The sequence below is a fragment of the Paralichthys olivaceus genome, chromosome 7 (assembly GCF_024713975.1).
Source record: "Paralichthys olivaceus isolate ysfri-2021 chromosome 7, ASM2471397v2, whole genome shotgun sequence".
In the NCBI taxonomy this organism is placed as follows: Eukaryota; Metazoa; Chordata; class Actinopteri; order Pleuronectiformes; family Paralichthyidae; genus Paralichthys; species Paralichthys olivaceus.
This window is the reverse complement of record NC_091099.1, coordinates 15,841,418-15,863,293: the sequence shown is the minus strand read 5'-3', so window position 1 is coordinate 15,863,293 and position 21,876 is coordinate 15,841,418. Positions and strand designations below refer to the sequence as shown.

At 40.6% G+C, this 21,876-nt stretch overlaps 1 protein-coding gene across 20 annotated transcripts in view; it reads right to left on the bottom strand.

Moving 5' to 3' along the window:
- tjp1b (tight junction protein 1b) overlaps nt 1–21,876 on the bottom strand; it is a 58,915-nt gene that overhangs the window by 9,730 nt on the left and 27,309 nt on the right. For 5 of the 20 annotated variants that reach the window (XM_069527736.1, XM_069527741.1, XM_069527742.1 and 2 more), the window contains 17 exons: nt 8,739–8,795; nt 8,346–8,470; nt 8,128–8,230; nt 7,591–7,906; nt 7,112–7,218; nt 5,946–6,114; nt 5,684–5,828; nt 4,992–5,003; nt 3,559–3,692; nt 2,897–3,002; nt 2,265–2,415; nt 1,503–1,611; nt 1,207–1,426; nt 792–976; nt 602–697; nt 411–493; nt 107–317 (listed from right to left, as the gene is read on the bottom strand). In XM_069527736.1, the coding sequence (XP_069383837.1) occupies nt 107–317; nt 411–493; nt 602–697; nt 792–976; nt 1,207–1,426; nt 1,503–1,611; nt 2,265–2,415; nt 2,897–3,002; nt 3,559–3,692; nt 4,992–5,003; nt 5,684–5,828; nt 5,946–6,114; nt 7,112–7,218; nt 7,591–7,906; nt 8,128–8,230; nt 8,346–8,470; nt 8,739–8,795 (2,329 nt within the window). Of the gene's footprint in view, nt 1–106; nt 318–410; nt 494–601; nt 698–791; nt 977–1,206; nt 1,427–1,502; nt 1,612–2,264; nt 2,416–2,896; nt 3,003–3,558; nt 3,693–4,991; nt 5,004–5,683; nt 5,829–5,945; nt 6,115–7,111; nt 7,219–7,590; nt 7,907–8,127; nt 8,231–8,345; nt 8,471–8,738; nt 8,796–14,666; nt 14,812–20,576; nt 20,761–20,901; nt 21,348–21,876 lie in introns of those variants that run through there. The other 15 variants (XM_069527740.1, XM_069527744.1, XM_069527745.1 and 12 more) reach the window with 9 other exon arrangements.

Genomic DNA, 21,876 nt, shown 5'->3' with positions numbered 1-21,876 from the left:
TAAGAGAGAATATTTTGTGTTACTATCACCACACTAGGAATAAAACCTGTAAAAAAAGACAATACACTTTTTAATTTTGCTGTGTTTTAACACTGTGCACACTCACTGGTGAACAGGTGGTGGTTATTCTTCCTCAGTTTAATGGCTCGCTCATAGAGCTTCCTGGCACTCTTCCTGGACTCAGGACACAGTCTGGTCCTCATGTTCTTCACACCCTGCTTATTATCTGGATTTAGGAAGACTACGATCGGATACCACTGAGCATAGTTCAGCCTGTCCACAGCGTTCGGGGTGATGTCCAGCACAGCATGTTTGTCCTTCATGGGATAAAGACAGGAAATGAGAGAGATGAAGAAAACATATCTATAGTGAAATATTTGAAAACATGATAAAAAAGAAGACATACTCACTCTGTCAATAATCTGCTTGATGGTGTGAAGACGAATGATTCCTGAACTACGTTGGTCTGTTCCTGCATCTCTTGGTTCACTCTCTGGAAAATGTTGTACAAGTGATTTATGAAGAGACATTTCTCAGTACAGGTTGATTAGTGGTTATCATCATCTTCAATAAATGTGCAAAGCAATACATAAAAACATACTTGCAAGCTCAAACAGATCCGGCTCTTCTCTGGACAGTTTTTCTCGAGCAACGTCAGCAATTGGCCCAAAAATTACAACCGGTCTCAAGAAGCCAGCTGCGCAAAAGCAAATAAATAAATCAAAACTAAATAATGGTATTCTACACATTTACAGACTTTATAGCCTGACAAACATGATCAAATTCCTCACCCTCTCTCAGTACAACTCTTTCATAAGCTGGGAACTTTGTTTGGACTGGCTGGGAAGAGAGGTCCTCTCTGCTCTTCCTCAGGTTCCTCTTCGAGCTGCGAAGACCGCGGAACCTCCAGAAGTCGGCCCTGTCACCGCCTGCTGTTTTAGGGAGAGTGTATTGGACACTGGAGAGCTGCTCCGCTCTGTTGACAAACAGCAGGAAGACAAGTTCTTAGTGTATCACAAGTTAATGGAGTGTCATAAAAAAGTGTCATAAACTTGGCACAGCCAGTCTCAACACTGCCAGTACCTGAGGACATTACATGGCAATGATAATCATAACAAATGTAATACAAATGAGGGGACATGTTGTTCTTTTTAGATAACTTGACTGGAATTCAAAGCAGACACACGTCTGTTAGGGTGTCGTCACCTGTTCTTGTTGGGGATTATGCCTCTCTCAACCTCCTGGTGGTTCTTGCCAATGCGAATAGCCAGCCAGGAGCCCAGCTTGCCATTGTAGAGGGTGTCCACCACACGGAACACCTCGCCCTTGTTGAAGCTTAACCCATACGGAGATTCTTTTTCATACTCAAAGTGTGTCCGGATGTAGAAGGAGTCACCGACATCAGACTCCACGATCCGCCGATACACTGAAGAGGAAAGAGTTGTGAGTTCAAAAGTTTAGAAATTCTACTTTTGCTTCCTCTGCTTTCTCACTTCACTTACCATCTTTCTTCTTCTGGGCCAGAATAGTGACCTCCTCACCCTTAGGAAGGTCCAGGAGGAACAGCACTGCCTCCTCTCGGATTATGTTTGCAAAGTCTACATTATTTACCTGGAATTTAGGAAAACAGAGGTTAATGCTGTATGATTTTCCCAGAATAACTTCACTGTTATTTAAGGCTTTTAAGTTTATGTTGTGGAGTAGGCTTTATTCTCTACAGAGCGCATGAGAGAAAACATATGTAAATCTTTTAAGATAAAGGTTTACATAGCTCTTCCTGTTTTCAGCATTGCCTGGGTAACTGCAGGTTTTACTGCGCTGCAAGAATTCAAGCCATTTGTCATTATACTTGGAGAAAAGAGGAGGTGGTACGAACAGAGAGATATACGACTGTGAGGAAATGGGACCAACACGGGAGAGGAAACCGTTTTTTGTGCATGTGATCTCTCTGGCCTATTGCTAAGAGACCAGCCAGGAGGCAAAGGAATTTTGGAGCAGCTAGTGTGTAAAAGCATGACTTAAAAAAAAGAAAAAAAGAAAAGGAAACGCTTGAGGACGCATATCCCATAAAACCTGTCTGTTTACAGATGCTATGAGCTACCCACTGGGTAAAACAAAGATAATAAAACATGATTCTCTGTTGTACAGACTAACAGGTCTAAGTTTTCAACAGCAAGCTTAAATTTTAAACCAATTTAAAAAAAAAAAAGGTCTTGCTTTCAGCTGTCGGCTTGTACGGCTGTGTTAAAAATAAAGTAGCTCACCCTGAGAATTTGGTCGCCCTCCTCCAGGCCCTCCTTAGCAGCTGGGCTATCCTCCAGCACTCCGGCTACAAAGATGCCCACGTCATTCCCTCCAGCCAGACGCAGCCCCACACTCTCCCCCTTCTTGAACTTCACCAGCTTCATGCTCGGCCTGAGGACGAAAACGAGAGTTGGGATGATTTCTTTGACATGACATCATTTGATGGAAGTTACTTTTAACGAATACTTCATGAATAGTTAAGGGACTTCTCTGCAAGTCCAAGTTTCTCTTTTTACTCTTTTTGGAGCTTACAAAAGCAAATATGTAAAATTGGATACAATCCTAGAAAACATTTGAATACATTTCAATATGTTTGCTGCCAACAAAAACAACTACTGTAAAATGTGTAGTGCAAAACCAGCTGTAGATAGTTGAGAACCCTTTACCAGTTAAAACTGTTTATTTACCTTAGTTTATTAACCACTAAATGCAACTGAGAAAAATACAATTAACTCTATGTGCAATGCTACTTTTTTCATTTGCAATTTTACTGCAGTTTAAATGTCTTGTTAAAACTGACTTCTTATTTTAATAAAGCTTGTACCTTTCTGGAAATCGTTCATATTTGCACATATTTTACTCTCAATATTACCTTAGAATACTGTCATCATGGGCAGCACTTGGCACAGGAGCATCAGAGGGACTGACTGGCAGGTCTACATCGGGCTGTCCAGGCTGAGCATACACCGGCTTGGGCTCTAAACAAAAACACACACACAAAAACTCATGTTATTAATGCAGACTGATGGAGAATGTAAAACAGCACTCTCCATGTTTAAAAACAGAGGAATACTCCCCCACACACTGTCACAACTTAACAGAACTGCAGACCCTTATGTTTAAGTGAGAATAAGTACACAACTGCACACACACACAGTGTCCTGAGCAGGGAGGTCAAACAGAAAGGCACCAGAGTGCTGCTGGCTGGGGAGGAACGTCAGACTCAATCAACTCATACAGTTTATTTTCACTTGGCTTCAGGCAAATTCAGCCGGGCTCAGCAGGCGTCTGCATCTAACTCTTTTTTTGGTCATTGTGCTTTTAAAAAAGGACAAAAATGTCCAGTTTAAACAAGATTTCACTTCACTATCTTGAAGCCATTTAATGTTTTGCTGCAAATGACAGGCAGAAAACACAGGCCGTTTTATTTTTTTACAAATGGGTACATAGTGTTTAATCAGATTAAAATCTGATTGGTTTAAAAAAGATTGCACACAATAATTTGATTTGATGGCTGATGGTTTTGTGTCTGACCTGGGAGCGGTGGAAGCTGTTTCTCCTCTCTGGCAATCGCCGACTCCTTCGGTTTGGGTATAGGCACGTCCTCCGGTAGCTTCACCGGAGTCGACGCCGCCTTCGAGATCCGTTCGTCATCACGACTTCTGTGACTGTGGACAAAAATAGACATTTTTGAACAGTCTCTCTTAAGAAATAAAAATATGTAAGATTATAAATAGTCTATTCTGTAGATGTTGATCTTGGGGGCAACAGGGAAGCTTTAAGGCTGTAAGTTCTTGGCTACACGCAACACTACCAAGTTCAGATCCAAACTAAATGAGATTTTTCTCCTGACTCTCGTCTGGTAAAGAGAAACAGCTTGAGTCTGAAGCTGTGTCTTAGTCTTGAAGGTCACCACTTTGCCTTTCTACTTTTTTATGGTCTATTTTTAGAGAACCTTATCTAAAGTGTCAAAGTGGCTTCTGTCCTCCAGGTGAATTTTACTGTGTGGCTCTGGCTTTAGGTTTGACTTAGCCTAAAGCTTTAACACTGTGATTTGGCCAAATATCAGTCACATAATTGTAAATAATGACAAAATCCCCCCCTTTTTGGCAAATTGACTAATTTCCAGTGTTTCTAATGAGGAATCCGAAGGGAAAAGACGTAAGCAAAGCCGGCTGACCGCTGGTCCGGATCTGTGGCTGTGACTCAGACCCTCTAGTCACATGTCTGTTCACTGGCACAGCTTAACTGGCGCTTTATTCACAGACTGGGTAACAAAGTTTGACGTTGTTGGACGGGTAACAAACTTCTTTTTCTCCTGAGTCCTGGTGGAAACTCTACATTTAACTGCTAACTTCCTGAACTGAGAGAAAAGATTGAAAAGGTCTAAGATCAGGATGAGATAAATAACAACATCCTGTTCCCAAATCTCTTTCCTGTTAATCAAAATACTTGATCTCGATGTCTCTCCTTGAAACTATTAAAACATTTTTTCTTTTGGCATCTTTACTTGCACACATGCAGAATTGTGGCTATTGCCTTTTTTTTTTAACAAAGATGAGATATGCAGATATAAACAGAGAAGGTACAACAGCTGAGTTCCAAGTAAAAGAGGAGACAGATGACACTGATTGTCAGTGAAGGTCTTTTGTTTCTTCATTGGTAGAGCTGATTGACTGTTTGTTCACCAAAACACAAAAGGTAAGAGATCCTGTGACACTTTCATAGAACAAGAAAAAACGAGATGTGTCACAAAAGATGTGACATTGTCTTTAGTCATTTCAACTGATGTGTATTCATCATTCTTCATTTCTCTTTTGGAATCTAAGCTTACAATAATTTGTCAAAGTTGCGACACCTAAAACAGAGCAAGACGAGAACACAACGATTCCTCTACTTTAAATCTATTGAGGAGTTACTACTGCTATCAATACGACACATTCACTCAGGCTAATAAGATGACTTACGGTATTCTCCAGCTGTTGACGTGTAAAAGAAAGAAAAGGGCAAACAAATCTCATGAAGTGTCCGTGTGGATGAGATGACAGTATAATCTTAAGACTTTTCCTTCAGCCACTTTATATTATTTTGCAGAGCTAAAACTGATGCAGCAAAAATGCTTTAAAAATCCATTCATCTTTTACATTCAACAGAGTGGAGCTATGATCTGATGCTCTTGACTCGTTTGTAGTTTTTAACTTTTAACTTTTTAAGACTTGATTTTTCTCAGGTTGATAAACAGTGTGAAAGGGGAACAACTCTGTTGCTCTGTTGAGTTTAACGGTCATTCAAACAAGATTACAGTCAAAGAAGTGCTGAATGATCTGATTGCTGGTGTTTACTCAAACATAAAATCAAACGTCCTTTATAACAGGTATTATTATAATATCTTTATATCTATTAAAATGTCTAAAATGATAAGTTATTTTAATTATTGATTATCTTAGCAAATTTTCACTTGTTTATACTAAAGAAATATCAGAAAATAGAAAACAATGCCCATTATCATTTTCTAAAGCCCACTCTGATATTATTATTTGTTTGTTTTCCTAAATAATTTGTTTACTACCAAACAAGACAAAGAGAAAACTAAGTTTATTCTATTGCATTTCACTCATGACAACTCAAAACCTCACATCTGTGGACAGACGGTCTTTACCTGCCATTGCTGATTTGAGGGGGCGAGTGTCTTGAGTGGTCTGAGGGTTCCGATCTTCTGTCTGGTGAGCGGGAGCGGCTGCTACGATGTCTGTCATGCGATCGATTGGAATGGTCGGATGCCAGAGAATGGATATCTGAAATGTCTGATCAAACAGGAGCCACAGGTCAACGACTGCAGGGTGAAGTGAAATTCGCACTGACAAGTCCTGCTTTGAAGCTTTGCCCCATTTCAACTGAATCCAACCAAACACTGCTCTCACCATCTCTGTCGGAGGCGTTGGCTGAAGGAATGCTGTCATCGAGGTCAGGGATGTTCAGCAGGGTCGCCCTCTCGTCCCTCTGGACAACCATTTTTAGCTTGCCCTTTGACCTTTCTATCAGCTTCTTGGCGTCTATCAAGGAGAGGTTCTCCGTCACTGTGCCATTGATCTGAGAGTATAAGGGGGATAAAAGACTATTTAGCGTGGCCGTGACAAATAAGCTTCAGAACTTGAAAAAGGCTGAGAAGTAGAATAATGATGCTTTTGTTTCACATTATATACATCAGGGTTTCTGTCGGCTTCAACAACTTTGAGACCATCATGAAATGAAATACGATTGTTATGAATGAATATCAGAGTCCCTGGATGACTTACACTACCCCAATTTTGACTATGAGTATACTGTAAAAGATTCTATTTAGTTATACGTTGGTCTGTTAGTAGTTTTATTGAAGTGTGCTAATATCTGTATCACTGTATCATTAAGAAAGAACTTAAAACGCATGGAGACCTTATAAACTATGCACATTTCTTATAAAAATGTTACTAAATATTGACTTATCAAAACAATTATTCAATTCTAGATATTTTTTATACTTTTTAAGACCCTGCGGAAACCCTGTACAATATAAGGGTCATACGATGAGTTATGTTCAGATTACAAATGCACCGTTTTAAGGGCACGAGATCAAATGCTATTTAAAGGCAACACTAGTTGTTTTAAAAGATAAGCAGCACAAAAGAGGGATAATAAAGTTCAGTTAAGTCATCAAATGGGTATTATTGAATTTTATTGTATCATTCTTTTCTATTCATTATCTATTATAAAATGTATTCAGTGGTTGCATTTATAGAAACTAGCGCAATGTGAAAATGCTACATGTGAGAAATGACTGGTTCAGTTAAAACTCAGTTTTGAAAGTTCCTGGTGAATAAATGATTTAACGTATGCATTATGAACATAGTTAATTAAAATGGGAAATAACAGCGAATGACATAAGACATCAGCACAGGGGCTGGTGCAACACATGATCAATTCTTTCCTTTCGAAAGCAAAATGTAAAAGAGAAAATTATGTTCAATAGTTTCTTAAATATTTTATGATGACATATCAAATGTTCACCCGGCTTCTTGTCTCCAACCCCCCATCTCTCATTCTGTCTCACCTTCAGTACAACATCCCCTTCCTGGATATTGCCGTCCCTGGCTGCCAGACTCTCAGGGGAAATGTCCTTGACAAAGATATGGCTGGCCAGGCGCAGGCCATATTCTGCTTACAAAGTGAACGACAGCAACAAAGATAATGTTAGCACAGAGTTCACGTAACCGCACCACACTGACCACACTTTGCTTTGAGAGCCGCTGCTCCCAGAGGGATTAACAGTACTGATTAAAGAAGATTAATTGCTCTTCTACTTAGATTTACTTGAGTTAACTTGGATTTTGCAGTGGCTGGCAAGTTTTGTTTATTCTGGCCCTTGACCAATGCTGATTTGAAGGTCTTATTCTCTTCTGAAAGCCTGGCTGTCTGGCAGGAGTCGGCTAAATAAAATCGTGATTTCTTGGATTACCAGTGACTGTACTAGGTTCAGAATACAAAAAACTCTCTTGCTGTCACTTCTATCCCCGACTTTGTGAGCCTCACCTTCATTTTTGCGTGATTTCACAAGTGTGACCTTGGCAGGACGTGGGGGCAGGTTATGCGAGCGGCGGTCTGAGCGTGGGGAGAGACTCCTCTCCCGTGAGACGCTGCGCTCGCGTTCCCTGTCTCTTCGACCGCTGCTCCGGCCACTGCGCCTGCCCATGGCCCCGCCCATACCACTGTAAGCACCACTGCGTCCGCTCCGTGTCTCATATATCTCCTCATCGTAACTGTCCTCTTCTTCGTCATGCTCCGACATAGTTTCCCTCTCCCCCAGGCGGCCCATGGGGACATGCACCTTCCTCTTCCGTCTGATTGTCTGGCAGAGGGGAATGAGATTTGACATCAGCCCACTGATGGCCAGTCACTTACACCAAGGTGAATCAATCACACTTCTCATTCGAGTCAACAGTAAAATTCCACACATTAATATACACATGACAAACCATTGTCCTCCTTGAATTTAGTTTTACATTCTAACAATTCTTTCTATTCCTACAACTTTTCCTATTTCATTCATAATGGGAATTTGATACTCACAATTTTGGCAATTTTCCCACTTTTACGTAGCTGCTGGACTGCGTACGCGTGCTCCACATTGTCCATGGAGACAGCATTGACCATAACGACTCTGTCATTTTCTCTACAGAGAGGGGACACAGAACAGACAGGCTGGAATGTTTCTGGAGCAGGCAGGGTAATTTAATACTAATAACTAGCAATATGACTAGGATGCCAATAATGGAAGAAAATCTTACTGCAGTAGGCCTTCTGCTGGGCCTCCCTTCAGTACATCTGAGATGACAATGGAGGTCTCACCACTCTGAAAATGAGGGTTATCCCGACCTCCAGATATGGCTATCCCGAAGCCAAACCCTGGTGCCTGCACACATAGAAACAAATACATTAGGATACTGACTATACAAAAATACAATAGACCATGAAAGTTTGTACTTAAGCCATTAGACAGTTTTTAGATTGTGTGTAAACCACAACATCTTAGATTTAATACAGTACTAGTGGAGATAGAAAGGAAATAATGGAAGAATGGGACAAAGACAGAAAGGACAGATAGATGCTGAGACCAGAAACAGGTTTCAACATACTAAGTCGATGTAGAGTGAAAATGAGGGAGGAGAACAGATACCTACCCTGTGTAGTGTAACGGTGTGCTGTTCCCAAATGACAGTCTCCTCCATTGCTGCGCTCTGGAGGAAAGAGATAAGGATGTGATTAACATAAGAGGCGCAGCACGTAAACGATGGACTGATCATCCCTAAGACAGTCAACTTAAGGTCATGTGTCTCCTGTCAACGCTTCCTTGAGCAAAACACCAAATTTTGTTCTACATCATTTTACATCTTTGTTACATCTGGAAACAAGTATTACATCATGACTCCAAGACCACTGCTGTCAAGAATAATAGAATATTTTAAATGTTTGGATAGTGTTTTGTTTTTTTATAAACTTGGGGAAGGATTTTGATTTTATGTAATTATTTGCATCTCGCTAAGGGGATACACAGTCAAGAAAGTTAAACTACCGAAAACAAAACCACAGGAAAAACGTGAAAATGATTAACAATATGAGGAAAGCAGTCCTGGTTTTTCTGCACACTCTACAGATGAAATTTGATGAGGATACAAACTGTCACAACCACTCACACTGAAGGCTGCACTCAGCAGGTTCTTCAGTTTGTTACACTCTTATTTATTAGCAGTGATACAGATAGCACTATGTGGTGCACTTTATTAGTTGCAGCGCCCTAACACAGTGCCAAACAGAGCACATACCATCAACACACTGGTGTCAGTGTGGAAACACTCTCCTAGTGGTTGCACAGTATGAGCTCCCAGGTTTACAGTGCACTGAATACAATATGTACAATGATAAACACTGTGATAGATACAATGAGACCCCACGGACAGTGAGTCAGATATTAAAGTGCACACTCCATCACATTAACAAGCGAAGAGGAGAAGATGAAGGTCGACTCATTCAGCTGTTGGGTCAGCACTGTTCCCTGCGCCCCACTGCTCAATTCTTATCTTATCTCTTCTTCTGTATCATCTCACCTCCACCACAATCTCACGACACATTAGACATTCAATGAGTGCATATAAAATACTATCAGGTCCGTCCCTTTGGGGGAAATTACAACCCACATCAGCACCTAATGCAATAACTCCCATTTGTCATGTAAATTGGTCCAAGGTCTCTGACCTTAATAGGTGGGACCATCCCACATTTCCTTCCTGCTTTGCCGGTAATTTCTTTGACACCTCTGAACACTTCAATAAGTCCACCTCGGCAGAAAACTCAAGGGGAAGAATGATCTCATGTTGCGGCTCATTAAAGCATAGTGAAAGAAGAGCGATGGGAGATGAGTCATAATATATTAAAATATTTAAAGTATATCAAAAGCAGCATCAGTCCTCAGTGTGTCGACAACTTCAATCCAAAAAAACACCTGCAAATTGTCCAGCTTCATTTTGACGTATAGGATGTAAACTCACAGCATGACAAACAGTTCCCACAGTGATCATGGCGTCCAGGTACTGGAAGAGCAAGAGCGAAAAGAAAAAAATACACTTTGAACAAACATCTTCTCCATTTAAACTAGAATGGCACTTAAAAGAGTGCAAGCCTCAGCCAAGGGAAAACAGTCGCCTCAAAGTCAATCAAGCTTCACAATATTTCCCACACTCATTAATATTAGTTTCCTAAATATATCAGATTTTCTTCATCATGATGTGTGTACTATTGCCCGGGAAAATGTAAAAAAAAAAAACACGATCTATCTATCTCGCAGTGTTAAAGAAAGGCTAATTCTTTTTTTGTAAATGTGTTCAAAGGTTTTCGTGTAATTCTACTGACAAATAAACAAACAAGGGCAAATCTTAGTAAGGTAATAAAAAAGTATGTTGGAAAAGAGCAGTCTGAGGAAGTAACTTCGACAACTGTCTCTGCTGTCATCCTGTTTATTGTTTTACCACCACAGCTTCCTTAAACACTTTGTACTTGTTTTTGTTGAAACCTGTCAGCCGAGCGCCAAACGTTAGCTGGCATCTGGGAACGCAGGCAGCTGAATAAATGGCCACAAGTGGCCCCAGAAAAGTCTCATCTAGGCAACAAAAGTCACCAACTCTCCAAGCAGCCTATGGTGGGACTCACACAAAGAGGGACAACAAAAGTTCGAACAAAGGAAACTCCTTCTTGCCTTTTATGGTGAATACACTGCATTTGAAAAAGGAAAAAAGGACAACTGAATATTTAAAAGACTGCTGGAGACTAAAGCATGAATTCCCATCGGAGGGATGGTCTTCAGGGAGGAGGATTTATCCCTGTATCTTCGTGATTAGCACTGTGGAAGGAAGCGCTGACGCAAAGAAGTCATTTTGTCTAAATTTATAGAGGGTTTGCCTCTAAACTGAAAAGTAATGGAGGTAACTGTTCCCTGCTGACATTCCCACACTCTAAATCTTTATAGACATTAATGCAGCATAACGCAAACATGCACACACACAAACGCAAAAGTGTTTGGGCCCTATGTAGCAGCGGTAATGTGAGAAATGTGATTTTGTTGTCTGGAAAATACGATTACAGAATGCTTACTATGTCACATCCAATATAAATAAATCACCATAAAATAAATGGGATGTAAAATCTCAGATGGAGCAGAAGAGGAGGAATCTAAGATGGAGTTAAAAAGAAACAGAATTTAGGAGTGGGGGTGGGGGGCAGGTTTAGCAAGGTCCTGCGTCTCTCCCTCTCCTCCGACATCCCACCCATCCCTCTTTCTTACTCACACACATGCACACACACACCTTTCATTTTGAAGGGATGTAATTTTGTTTGCTCCTCTTGCAGAGCGTGTTGCTCTGGTAACAGAGGGGGAACTGTGCGGTGTTGTTTAAGTGACATTTTCAGGCCGTCTTCAGGTTCCTCTCAACCGTGGAAGGTTAAAAAAAGACACTGAATTAATTTAAAAGGCAAAAACCTTTTTTACATTTTAGATGAGCACTACTTATTCCCAGCTATGCCTGCACCTAAATACAGCCTGGTCAGCACTACTGGCAAACACAAACATGTCACCATTTTAGAAAAACTCATAAGTGCTGTTGTTTGTGGACACTGCAGAATAATAGAACAACAAAAATTTGAAATTTTCTGTTTACTCTGAGTCAAACCAAAATTGTAGGGCCTGATTCCCAGCCAAAGGCACTAATCTCTACAGGTGAGTAAACACTAGAGGAAGAACGAGTTTCCCATAGTTTGGTTTGAGCTGTGCAGACTCTCTCTGCACTGCTCCTGTGTACAGTTTGTAGTAAAGTGGCGTCAGCATCCACTGACTGATGACTTTTTGTGGCACTGTTGTGTACACCCCTTTATGGCCACAAACTACTTGTGCCAACAGAAGCTTCATGCCACAAGCCGGAGCCAGGGCTGGCAGCCGCTCCACAGCGGAGACGCACCATGTCAGTTGGGTCATGCTTGGGGGATTACAACCAGGCAACTTGGGAGCCAGCACAGCAACACACAGATGGACGACGACACAGATGGATCACACAGCTGAGGGTGGAGAACGTGCAGGAAAGCTGTGGTCCAAACGAACTGTGTCAGGTCAATACCCAAAATGGTAAACAGCACAATTGTTTAATAAGCCTACTGTGGCATATTGCTCTGCGACTGAACAAACTTGGGGCGCGTCGTTCAAATGTTCTACCGACAACATCTGAAGATCTTTATTTTAAATTCATTTAGGGCTGCATTTATGATGAATTTTGATTACTGTAGAGTAAAAATAATTAGTTTAATTGTTTAAAAGAAATGTAAACTTAAATTATTTTAAACACTTTCATTCAACTGTAATTGATGTTTGAGAAAGAAATAACTAAGACTCACTGATTCCAGCTTCTCAAATGTAAATGTTGTAGAAGATGTTTTCAAGTCTTCTGTGATTGTAAACTAAAATCTTTGCTCAGACATTTTAAGAAGGACATCGTCTTCAGCTCTGAGAAGCTGAGACTGGTCATTTTTGCCATTTGTTGACATACTATAGACCAAATGGTTAATCAAGACAACATATAACAATAATTAGTTGCAGCACTACATTGCTTATTAATCAATGGATTTATTGGATCTATTTAATTGATGGCCTCAATTTATCATTTAATAAATAAAATAGTAAAATTCTATATTTTGGAGTATATATAAGCAGAGGTGGAGTCAACTGCTTTGTCTAGAGACTGCAAAAAAATGTAAACCTAAAACTATAGAAGAATCATCTTTATCTTGACTTGGAGAAAAAGTGCTAACAGGACCCATGAAGAGGGTGTTTTATTTTGTATTCTATTTGGAGTATCATTAAAAAATAAAATAGTACAGCCTCCCCAACTCTCTGTTCAGCAGAAAAACAAAATCATATTTCTTCTGAAAAGGCGATAAGGTGGGGTGTTCAATTCAATGAATAGGAGAATAGATTTAGTGTTGTAGTGTGGTTTCGGGGTGAAGCAGAACCTTATTCAATTTTGACCATTCTGGGACCCACGGTGCTAAAAATAGTTCTCATTAATTCTGCTGTTGTGATGCTGCAACAGAATGATTTAAGGGAAACTTGCAGCATGAACACTGGAGAACATTTAATAACCTTTTGTTGTATTAAATGCCACGGATCGACTGAAACAAATGATGCAGTGCAGCGAAGAAAATACATTCACTCCTCCCTAGTGCCAATTTGTTGGATTTGTCTGTGGTGTCTGAGGAAAACAAAGACAGACAGATCAGTTTCAATTGCAGGGAAAGAAAATGTGGCTACTCAAACAAGTAGCACCATTATAGCCAGACCAGTAGAGTCTTTTGAGGGCCGATACTGATATTAAAAAGTAAAGATTTACATTACACACATATAAATATTATAATTATTTATTGTTTTGAATTGGCAATGATTCCTAATATGTCGCTATCAAACCCTTATGACCAAGAAATGTAATTTAGGCTTGATATTTTATAGTTTAACCATAAAGACCATAAAAATAACTATAAATGAAAAGAAAACCAAATACATTAAACTTGAATTGAGAAAATAATTTGTGTATGCAAAATGTCAACATAAAAGACACATCTTTACTGCATCATTTATTATATATAATGGAAGATTATACAAAGCTGCATACTGGCAAACATAAATGCCAATACTGATATGTCTGAGAAAGGCTCACACCAATAAGTCAGTCAGGCTTTAATTACAATAAGGGATGCTTAAGTGTTGATGCTGAGATACAGAGAACATAATGGCACTGGCATCTACCCTAAATTAAATTTCCTCTGAGAAATGTAATAAAACATTAAACTCTTTTTTCTACATACATTTCAATTTGCGATGATGAGGTTGAGATAAGACAAACACACATTTTCTGGAGAATCCTTGACCTAGTCAATCACCCAGTGAGCAATTTATTGTGATTTTTTAAGGCAGTAAATCAAACCAAGAAAGATACTGACACAAAGACAAGTGTGCCAGCAATCAACAAATTGCTAAGTCTAAACCAGTTTACTCCCAGAACTCTGCAAGTTGCACTGCAGCCAAAGAGAGAAAACAACAACAGGATCACACTCCACTGTGGCTGCTGGCAGTGAAGCAGCAAACAAGAAGAATAAGATGATTGATGACTTCAGAAATTGAGAACGATGTGCTGGGGAGTGCTGACAACTGCTAACCCCCCCCTCGCCCCTGCTTCGGAGCACATATTCAAATGCTAACGAAGGCCCCTGCCTTAACACCAGCAGGTCCTCTGAGAGATAAATGACACTGCACATACAACATGGTTTGACACTGCTGCAGACCTCTAACGGGGGACGGACAGAAGTAGAGATGCAGCATTGCACGAATGTTGAGAAGGTCAAGAGATGGAACCTATTAACTGTGACATAAAACTTAATGACGAACCATCGCAGCTTCAGGAGACACACGCGCATTGTTTAAAAGCTTCAGTAAAACAGACGTAGACCTCAGCCCTTCATCTCATTGTTTTAAGATTTAAATAAAATTGGATGCGTAGAAGATCAGGGGTACTTACATCAGTTCATCCTGGTCACTCCAGAGGACGCATACAAAAACATCTCAAACCTCCAGCTACTTCTTACTAAATCCAGCAGGACATTCCTGCAGACGCACATCGACAGCCTCAGCTCATGACCGCACCAATCATTGCTGGGAGCCACTTGCCCGCACCTCCCTGTCCTTTTTCTTTCCTCAGCTCGGAAACAACAAAAATTACGACCACAGGTGAGTGGTTATGAAACACACCCTGCAACGACGCCCTGACGCTTCCTCTGCCCAGGACAGGGCTGTTTCCTCTCCCAGCATCTTTCTTCAGAATTTATCCCTCCTTCAACGCTCTCCTTACGCTCATGGGATCGAAGCAAATCCCTTCTGGCTTGGCAGCGATCTGTGTGGGATCTGCAGTTCCGCTACAGCATGGGACTCCTCTGTACTAGCGAACATCCATCCGCAGTGTAAACTGCTGTACTGGACTTAACCCTTGAGCTGCCACGTTGAACCAGAACAGAATCTATCAATTCTCTCTCTGTATGAGGGAGTGTTATGCACACCCCTCCTCCCCAGGTGTGCTGCATTACATGCATTCATTATGCACCTGTGAGCTTGATGGTCAGTAATCATACACATGCGAAGCATGACGACATGATTCTTAGTATGTTTATACTGCAGACAACATAAACACAATCACCTCTACATGTCACCTCTTACATTGACTTAAACAACATTAACAGGTTGCTAATAAAGCTCATTAAACAAAGGTTAGTTGTGTAACATCCCACACACATCACAAAGGTTCTTCAGACAAATGTTGTCATCTGAGCAAAACATGGTGGTGGAAGCTGTGAGTTTTAAAAGCCTTTTAATAAGAATTAATGACTCAAACATCACTTTGCAAAGCGGCTGAAACATCACTGAACTGATCCTTTGCTTCTTTGGCTTTTAAAATAGTTAAAAACGACTTACATTTTATTACAAAATTAATGAGAAGTGAAAACAACATACTATATGCGATTTCAAGCAAACAACCCTAACAATGGACAACAAAATCAAGCCTGTTTATATTTGTTTTAGTAGTTGAGTCATTTTCTCCCACCATTGTTCAGGCCTATGTGTTTTCTACAGAGGAACATACTGCATGACTGCACAAACATGTGAATTCATCCTAAGGCAACTTCAAGCAACAGCAGTGTGTGCCAACCACACACACTGAAGCGTTCCTTGTTGTCCATGAAGAGCTGTGTACTCCCTCATCACCAACAGGAAATACATGGTAGACACAACCATATTAAAGTCTGGGACTACTCGTCTCTTCACAATGCAACGTTTGTTCCAGGATACACCACAGTGAGAGAAACTACTGTAATTATGGGCTGTATCAGAGACGAATGTGGCAGCATTTCAGACATGATCAGGAGGTTATCCACAGAAAGCTCGGGGGGGCCTTCGTATGATGCTAAATCATAAGCTATCTTCTCAACATCATGTACTTAAACACCCCTATTGCCTGTAGCACACTGCTTCTTCCTTATACAATTCCTGACATTTATGAGACTGTTATTACTGATACCGCTTTATGTAAGGGCATGATTTGCATACCCAGTGCAGTCTTTGTCCTGCTGTCTTTGTCACCACCACTGACACAGATGCACTGAGCATCCACAAAAAGTAAATGAATGACTCAGCTGAGAATGGATTAACATAGTGCTAATACAGATTATTTGCGTCTGTGCAGGAGCGAATAATAAATGTCAATATACAACAAAATCACAAAATATATTTGACATGACGGGGGAAAAAAAAGCAAAAACCTGCCAACCCTTGTTACAGTGAAGTCATTTAATAAAAAGAATTACAGGTACAAATGTTAAGCCAAGATCTGTGAAATAACACACTGACTAAACAGCAGACCAAGGCCCAAGGCCATGAAGGTCATGACATCCCACTATCAGTCAGGATAATGATGGAGTTGGACAAGTTTGACAGAGTCACTGCTGGCGATGGGGATGAGTTAAATTTACATCCCTCAGAGCAGAGCCTGAGAGAGGTGACAGATTCCACACATAGTTTGCTTGCTCTACTACCTTGTGCCTACCAGCCTCAAATTACATCCACATAAACCAAAACATTTGGACAGAAATTAGGGTCGCACATTTTTTACAAATGTGCAAAAATGATTTATCCATAATTTTCAAACAGATTCACAAATATATGCAGAGTATGGGTGCTGGTGGAAAACTGGGACATCTGGGCTTTCAGTTGATTTGTGTTATTTCAATATGGGGAAGATGGACCTTTTTAAAACATGCATTCTAAACTATACAGTAGTCTATAAATGTAAATATGAGGTTTAATTAAGGTAGGGGCAAGATTTGTTTCCTTATCATTAGAATTGACAAATGTAAAAGACATCTGTGACCATTTTGAGTATAACACTAGATTCATGACTTCAAAATGCAGAGGTGTTATAATTATATATGCAAAATAAGTTCTTCCACATTACTTTTCTTCAAGACCAGCACAGGATGTGTGCTTCAGGCAAATCGACTTGCTATTCAAGCTTTTAAGCTCATTCTACTGTTGCTCTCATTTTAATGTTTATCATGTAAAGGTTAAATGTTTGGGAGCATGCACATGAGCAGTTCTGTCACAAAAACATTTTCTCAAATAAACCACTGCTACAGCTTGTGTTTCACTTCTGGGTACTTGAGACGGGAACATTTGTGTTCTAGCATATTACAAAACAGAAAATACTTCAATTCTGTCACTATTTTTTGCATTTTGCTTTGTTTTTTTAATATCTGTGACACACGTTTTAACCTGATACTATATCTATATTTTTGGCTCATTTTTTGAGTGTATATGTTTCTTCATTCTAAATAAAAATAATAATAAACACCTTTGATATTTGGATAGTGGTTCAGTATGAGCAGAGCCTACTCTCAGCTTCACAGCTGGAGCCAATGAACATATCCTGAATCTCATTGTGTCTCAAACACATGGACCAAGAAATCAGCTCCTGAACTCTTTCAGCCCAGTGGAAGTTATCAGTGCCCCACACAAAGCACACAGGAGGGCAGGAATGTGCTGATAAGCTGAGCCACTGACCTGCGCCCCACCTCCTCACAGTCACTGTGATTGAAATGAGGATAACGGAGCCCATGAAAAGTGGCAATGATGAGGGATTTTTCTGGACTGGAAGTTAAAGACTGATCATGCTAAAATGTGATGCGGAGGAGCGATTTATCTGCATCCCGATAATTCCACACATATTCAAAGAGGAATTTACGATGGACTTGATTTATAGAAGTAACTTCTGTGTGAAAGCGAGCAAAACTGAATCCGCAACCATAGTGTGAAGCGGCATTTGTAAAGAAAGAGAGATGTGATGTACTATTATAACATAAGACTTTATCAAAACTTACAGCTATAGACAGGTATCAAAGCAATGACCTTTCAGTGTCCAAGGAACCAATTAGAATAACAACTCACATCTTTAAGAAGTAGCTTAAAATCAGGTAGTATAGAAGGTATAGGGTACTAAGGAATGAAAGAGGATCCATTAGCTTTTTAAAACCTAATCAACAAAATGTCATTGATAAGATCTATCCATGCATATGGTAGTTTATTTTCTTTTTTTTGTCCATGGAAACAGTTTATTGTTGAAATTTTTTTTTTTAAACGATGTTAAAGTATATTCCCATTAAATGCTATGATGTTTAAATGCAAAGTTAGCAGCGGAAAAAAAACATTGCAATGTAATTAATCTTGTGCCAATTAATTAAACAACATGCAGAGTAATATTTAATTGAACATTTAGAGGGAGAGGGGATTAAACTATGATGCATTGTAAAACAAAAACACCTCCGGGTTTGAAATCACTGATTAGATGTACGAGTCCTGGAAACGTTAAACAGGAGGTCAAAAATTAATCTGAGTTTCAAAACACAACTCAATGGATGAAACCCTGACAATGGTGATAATTATGCAGAATAATCCATGGTGTAAGCAGAGATACAGTACTTCAGGATTGTGCAGACCAGCTCATTAAAATCATGTTCTTTTTATTTTGGTGGTATCTCCAGGCTATCTCTAACACTGAAACACATGCTATGTTTACAGTCTCCCACCGTTTTGTGTTTGTTTTTCCCAGCACCATCTCTGTGTACAATTTGATCATTATTCATTTCAAAGAAGTACCAGAGGCCATAGACTGTGGGCGGTTTTATTTCAATAAAAAAAACATTTTGTTGGACATTAACTTATGCAACGAAAGGGTTAAATATATACAAGGTTTTGTTTCTCCAGACTGCAGCTTATCATATAAATAAAGTGATGCAGTCTCATTAGTATGTCTGCAGTCACGTAGGTATCTTATAACGTGCAACTGGATGAGTCTTTTATTGCAGTTTCTACAAATACACAGGTCTACAAAACCACAGTCAAATTTTACTTAAGTAAGCAAAGTATCAGATACATGTTCTAAAACCCAGATGACTCAGATGACTGCTGTACAAATGACAGCTTAGGGCAACATGATTTACAGGCCAACCATGTATGGCTGCCCTTGACCAGAAAGATATTCTCTTCCTCTCAGGCAACACGTTTGCAAGACTCATCCAATGTGCAACACTGTCATCTTAATTATTCAAATAAACAGTCAATTCATTCAAGCAATGAAACATCTAATGGCTGCCACACATAGCATCTGTACTGTGCCTCCTCCACTTCATTTGACCAATCTGTTGCCCTGCCAAACTGCCATTTTATGTAATATCACTATCAAGAGGCTAGCGATGACACATTAAGTCACAGACTCAAGGGCAGGAAGTATAACACTGATAATAAATCCTTGTGCTTCACTTGGGGAGATGTATCAATTGCATACGTTACAGTTACGATAGGTAATAACACTTTAGCCTTTAATCTTACAAAATGCAACTTCGGCTGCAAGAGGTCTTTCAATCAAAACAATAAGAAAAGACCTAGTTTGATGACATCCTGAAGCAGCATGCCATCATGGGAAATGTTGTCATCAACCCCATTACAATACTGAAAATCAACCTGATGCAACTCATGCTTTTTAGGCATTTTAATAAATAATTGTTACATAATATATCTATGAGTAGCATTTTTGGCTTGACTTTAAATTCCAAGCTTGTAAAAATAAGGGAAATCAAAGACAACTCAGGTGTATAAGGACAAACTGATCAAACTTATTCTATTCCCAGAATATGCAAACACAACCTTAATGTGAAATGACATTAATGACATGCCGGCCATCGTTAAGTGATGCTTCAATTGGATATGCAATACAAAGCATTGCATGTGCTTTAATCTTCCTCAGCAATCATATCAGTTCATTTAACGGTTCGGGTAAGGTCAATACATTCAAGCTTCAACACAAAGCTGTGACCCCAGCGAGACACAGACGATGCTGGCCAACCTAATCAATATTCAACAGGTGACGACTGCTGCTCTTAGTTCATGTTAGCAGCCCCATCAGATCTGATAGAGATGACCATGGTGAGATACTGGACTCACACGCACACACACGCACGCACACATGACACTGCGTTTATTATGACAGCTGGCAGGACCGAACAGACGAGCAGGTATTTCTGTGCCACTGGTCAGCTAACAAGCTAACGTTAGCCAGATGCTACCTAGCTTCACCCACTTCGGCTGCACCAGCGCACCGCTATCAAAACAATGCGAGCCGCCCGATGACCTTCCCTTTAATTCAGAAAACCGCTGTCGTATTTCAGGCGGCTGACCTCACGTCACCACTCCCTGCTCTGGCTCCGGCAGTCCTGACACTTCATAAATCCCGTGCCCCCCCTCCGTGATACCCTCTTGGTCAAATCGACCCATAGCTGGCCGACATTTTGTTCCAGCGGCTAGGCTAGCTCATCCCTGCTAACGTTACCTGGACGCTCCGCGCACTTGACGCGGTAACAGCCCGTCCGCCCGATGACAGCTCGGCCGCACAGCATCGTGTGACCCATCACGACCCAACACAAGCTCCGCAAAACACGAGGGCTGACTCGCGCAATTATTCACGCCGACAACCAGAAGACACCGTTAGCGTGTTTTGGGGTAACTAGCTAACGGCTTAGCATAGCGCGTAGATGCAGTTCGCTAGCAGCTAAGTTACATCGGCTTGCACCGTTATCGGTCCCCGCTGGGAGACAGCACATCCACTCAGCTGCTGCCGCCTCACAGAAACACACTCTCCCCAACAACGTACTCACAGATCGGATTGAGAAACACATTCACCTTCTACAGAAGCAACGGTCCTCTCTTTAAGTGGGGGAAACCCCTCACGGAGAATCGAAAGAAATGGAAATATCTTCCTGGTGTGGCTCCAGAGCAGCAGCGGCCGCCGCACCGCAATGGCAGCAGTGGATGAAGCCTTCCGTCTCCCCCCCTCCGCTCTCACGCTCCGGCTGCCGCGGTGACAGTGACAGGTTCGCCTGGAAGAAACCATTCCGGTTTGTCCGCAGGGGGCGGGGGGGTGGGGGGATGCGGAGAGAGATAGAGGGTCCACAGCAGCAGCAGCAGATCTCCAGCTTCCAGCTGCATCAAGCGCCATTCCAGCGTGAGAACAGACCGTCACCGACGAGGATGAAACCGCACCGAGGAAGCTTCGTGGGCTCCTGGTGAACATGGCAGAAGTGTCCACTGCACATGCACGGGTGGATGTGACTGTCGCCAACTTGCTGCCGTGCTTTATATCCGTAGTTTACAAAAACAACATAAATCATAAAAATATTACAGAAGTCCTGGGAGTTGTTAGAGAAGTACCAATGCATGTGCATTTGCAATGATGGAATAGCACGTTCAGTATCAGCTCATAATAACTTTAAATGGAGACCATAACCAATACTAATGGGCTGTTATAGGTTTTATTGATGGCATTAATATTTTATTAAACATGAACTATACTACAAATCAAGAGATATGTGGCCTCATAAATTGGGGTCTATTTCTAGCCTCAACAAAAAAATATTTTTGTTCCTGTTGATCTGAAAATGTTAACAGTCAAATAACAATATTGATTCGAGATTTCATAAATGATTCATCCTAAATCTTGGGATATGTTTAACTTTTTTACATTTTATATTAAATTGTACTATAGAAAACTATACAGGCAACCCTCAGTGGTATAACAAACGTGCACACAAAGCATTATCAGCTTCGCGTTTGTGGCATGTGACGTAAGCAGC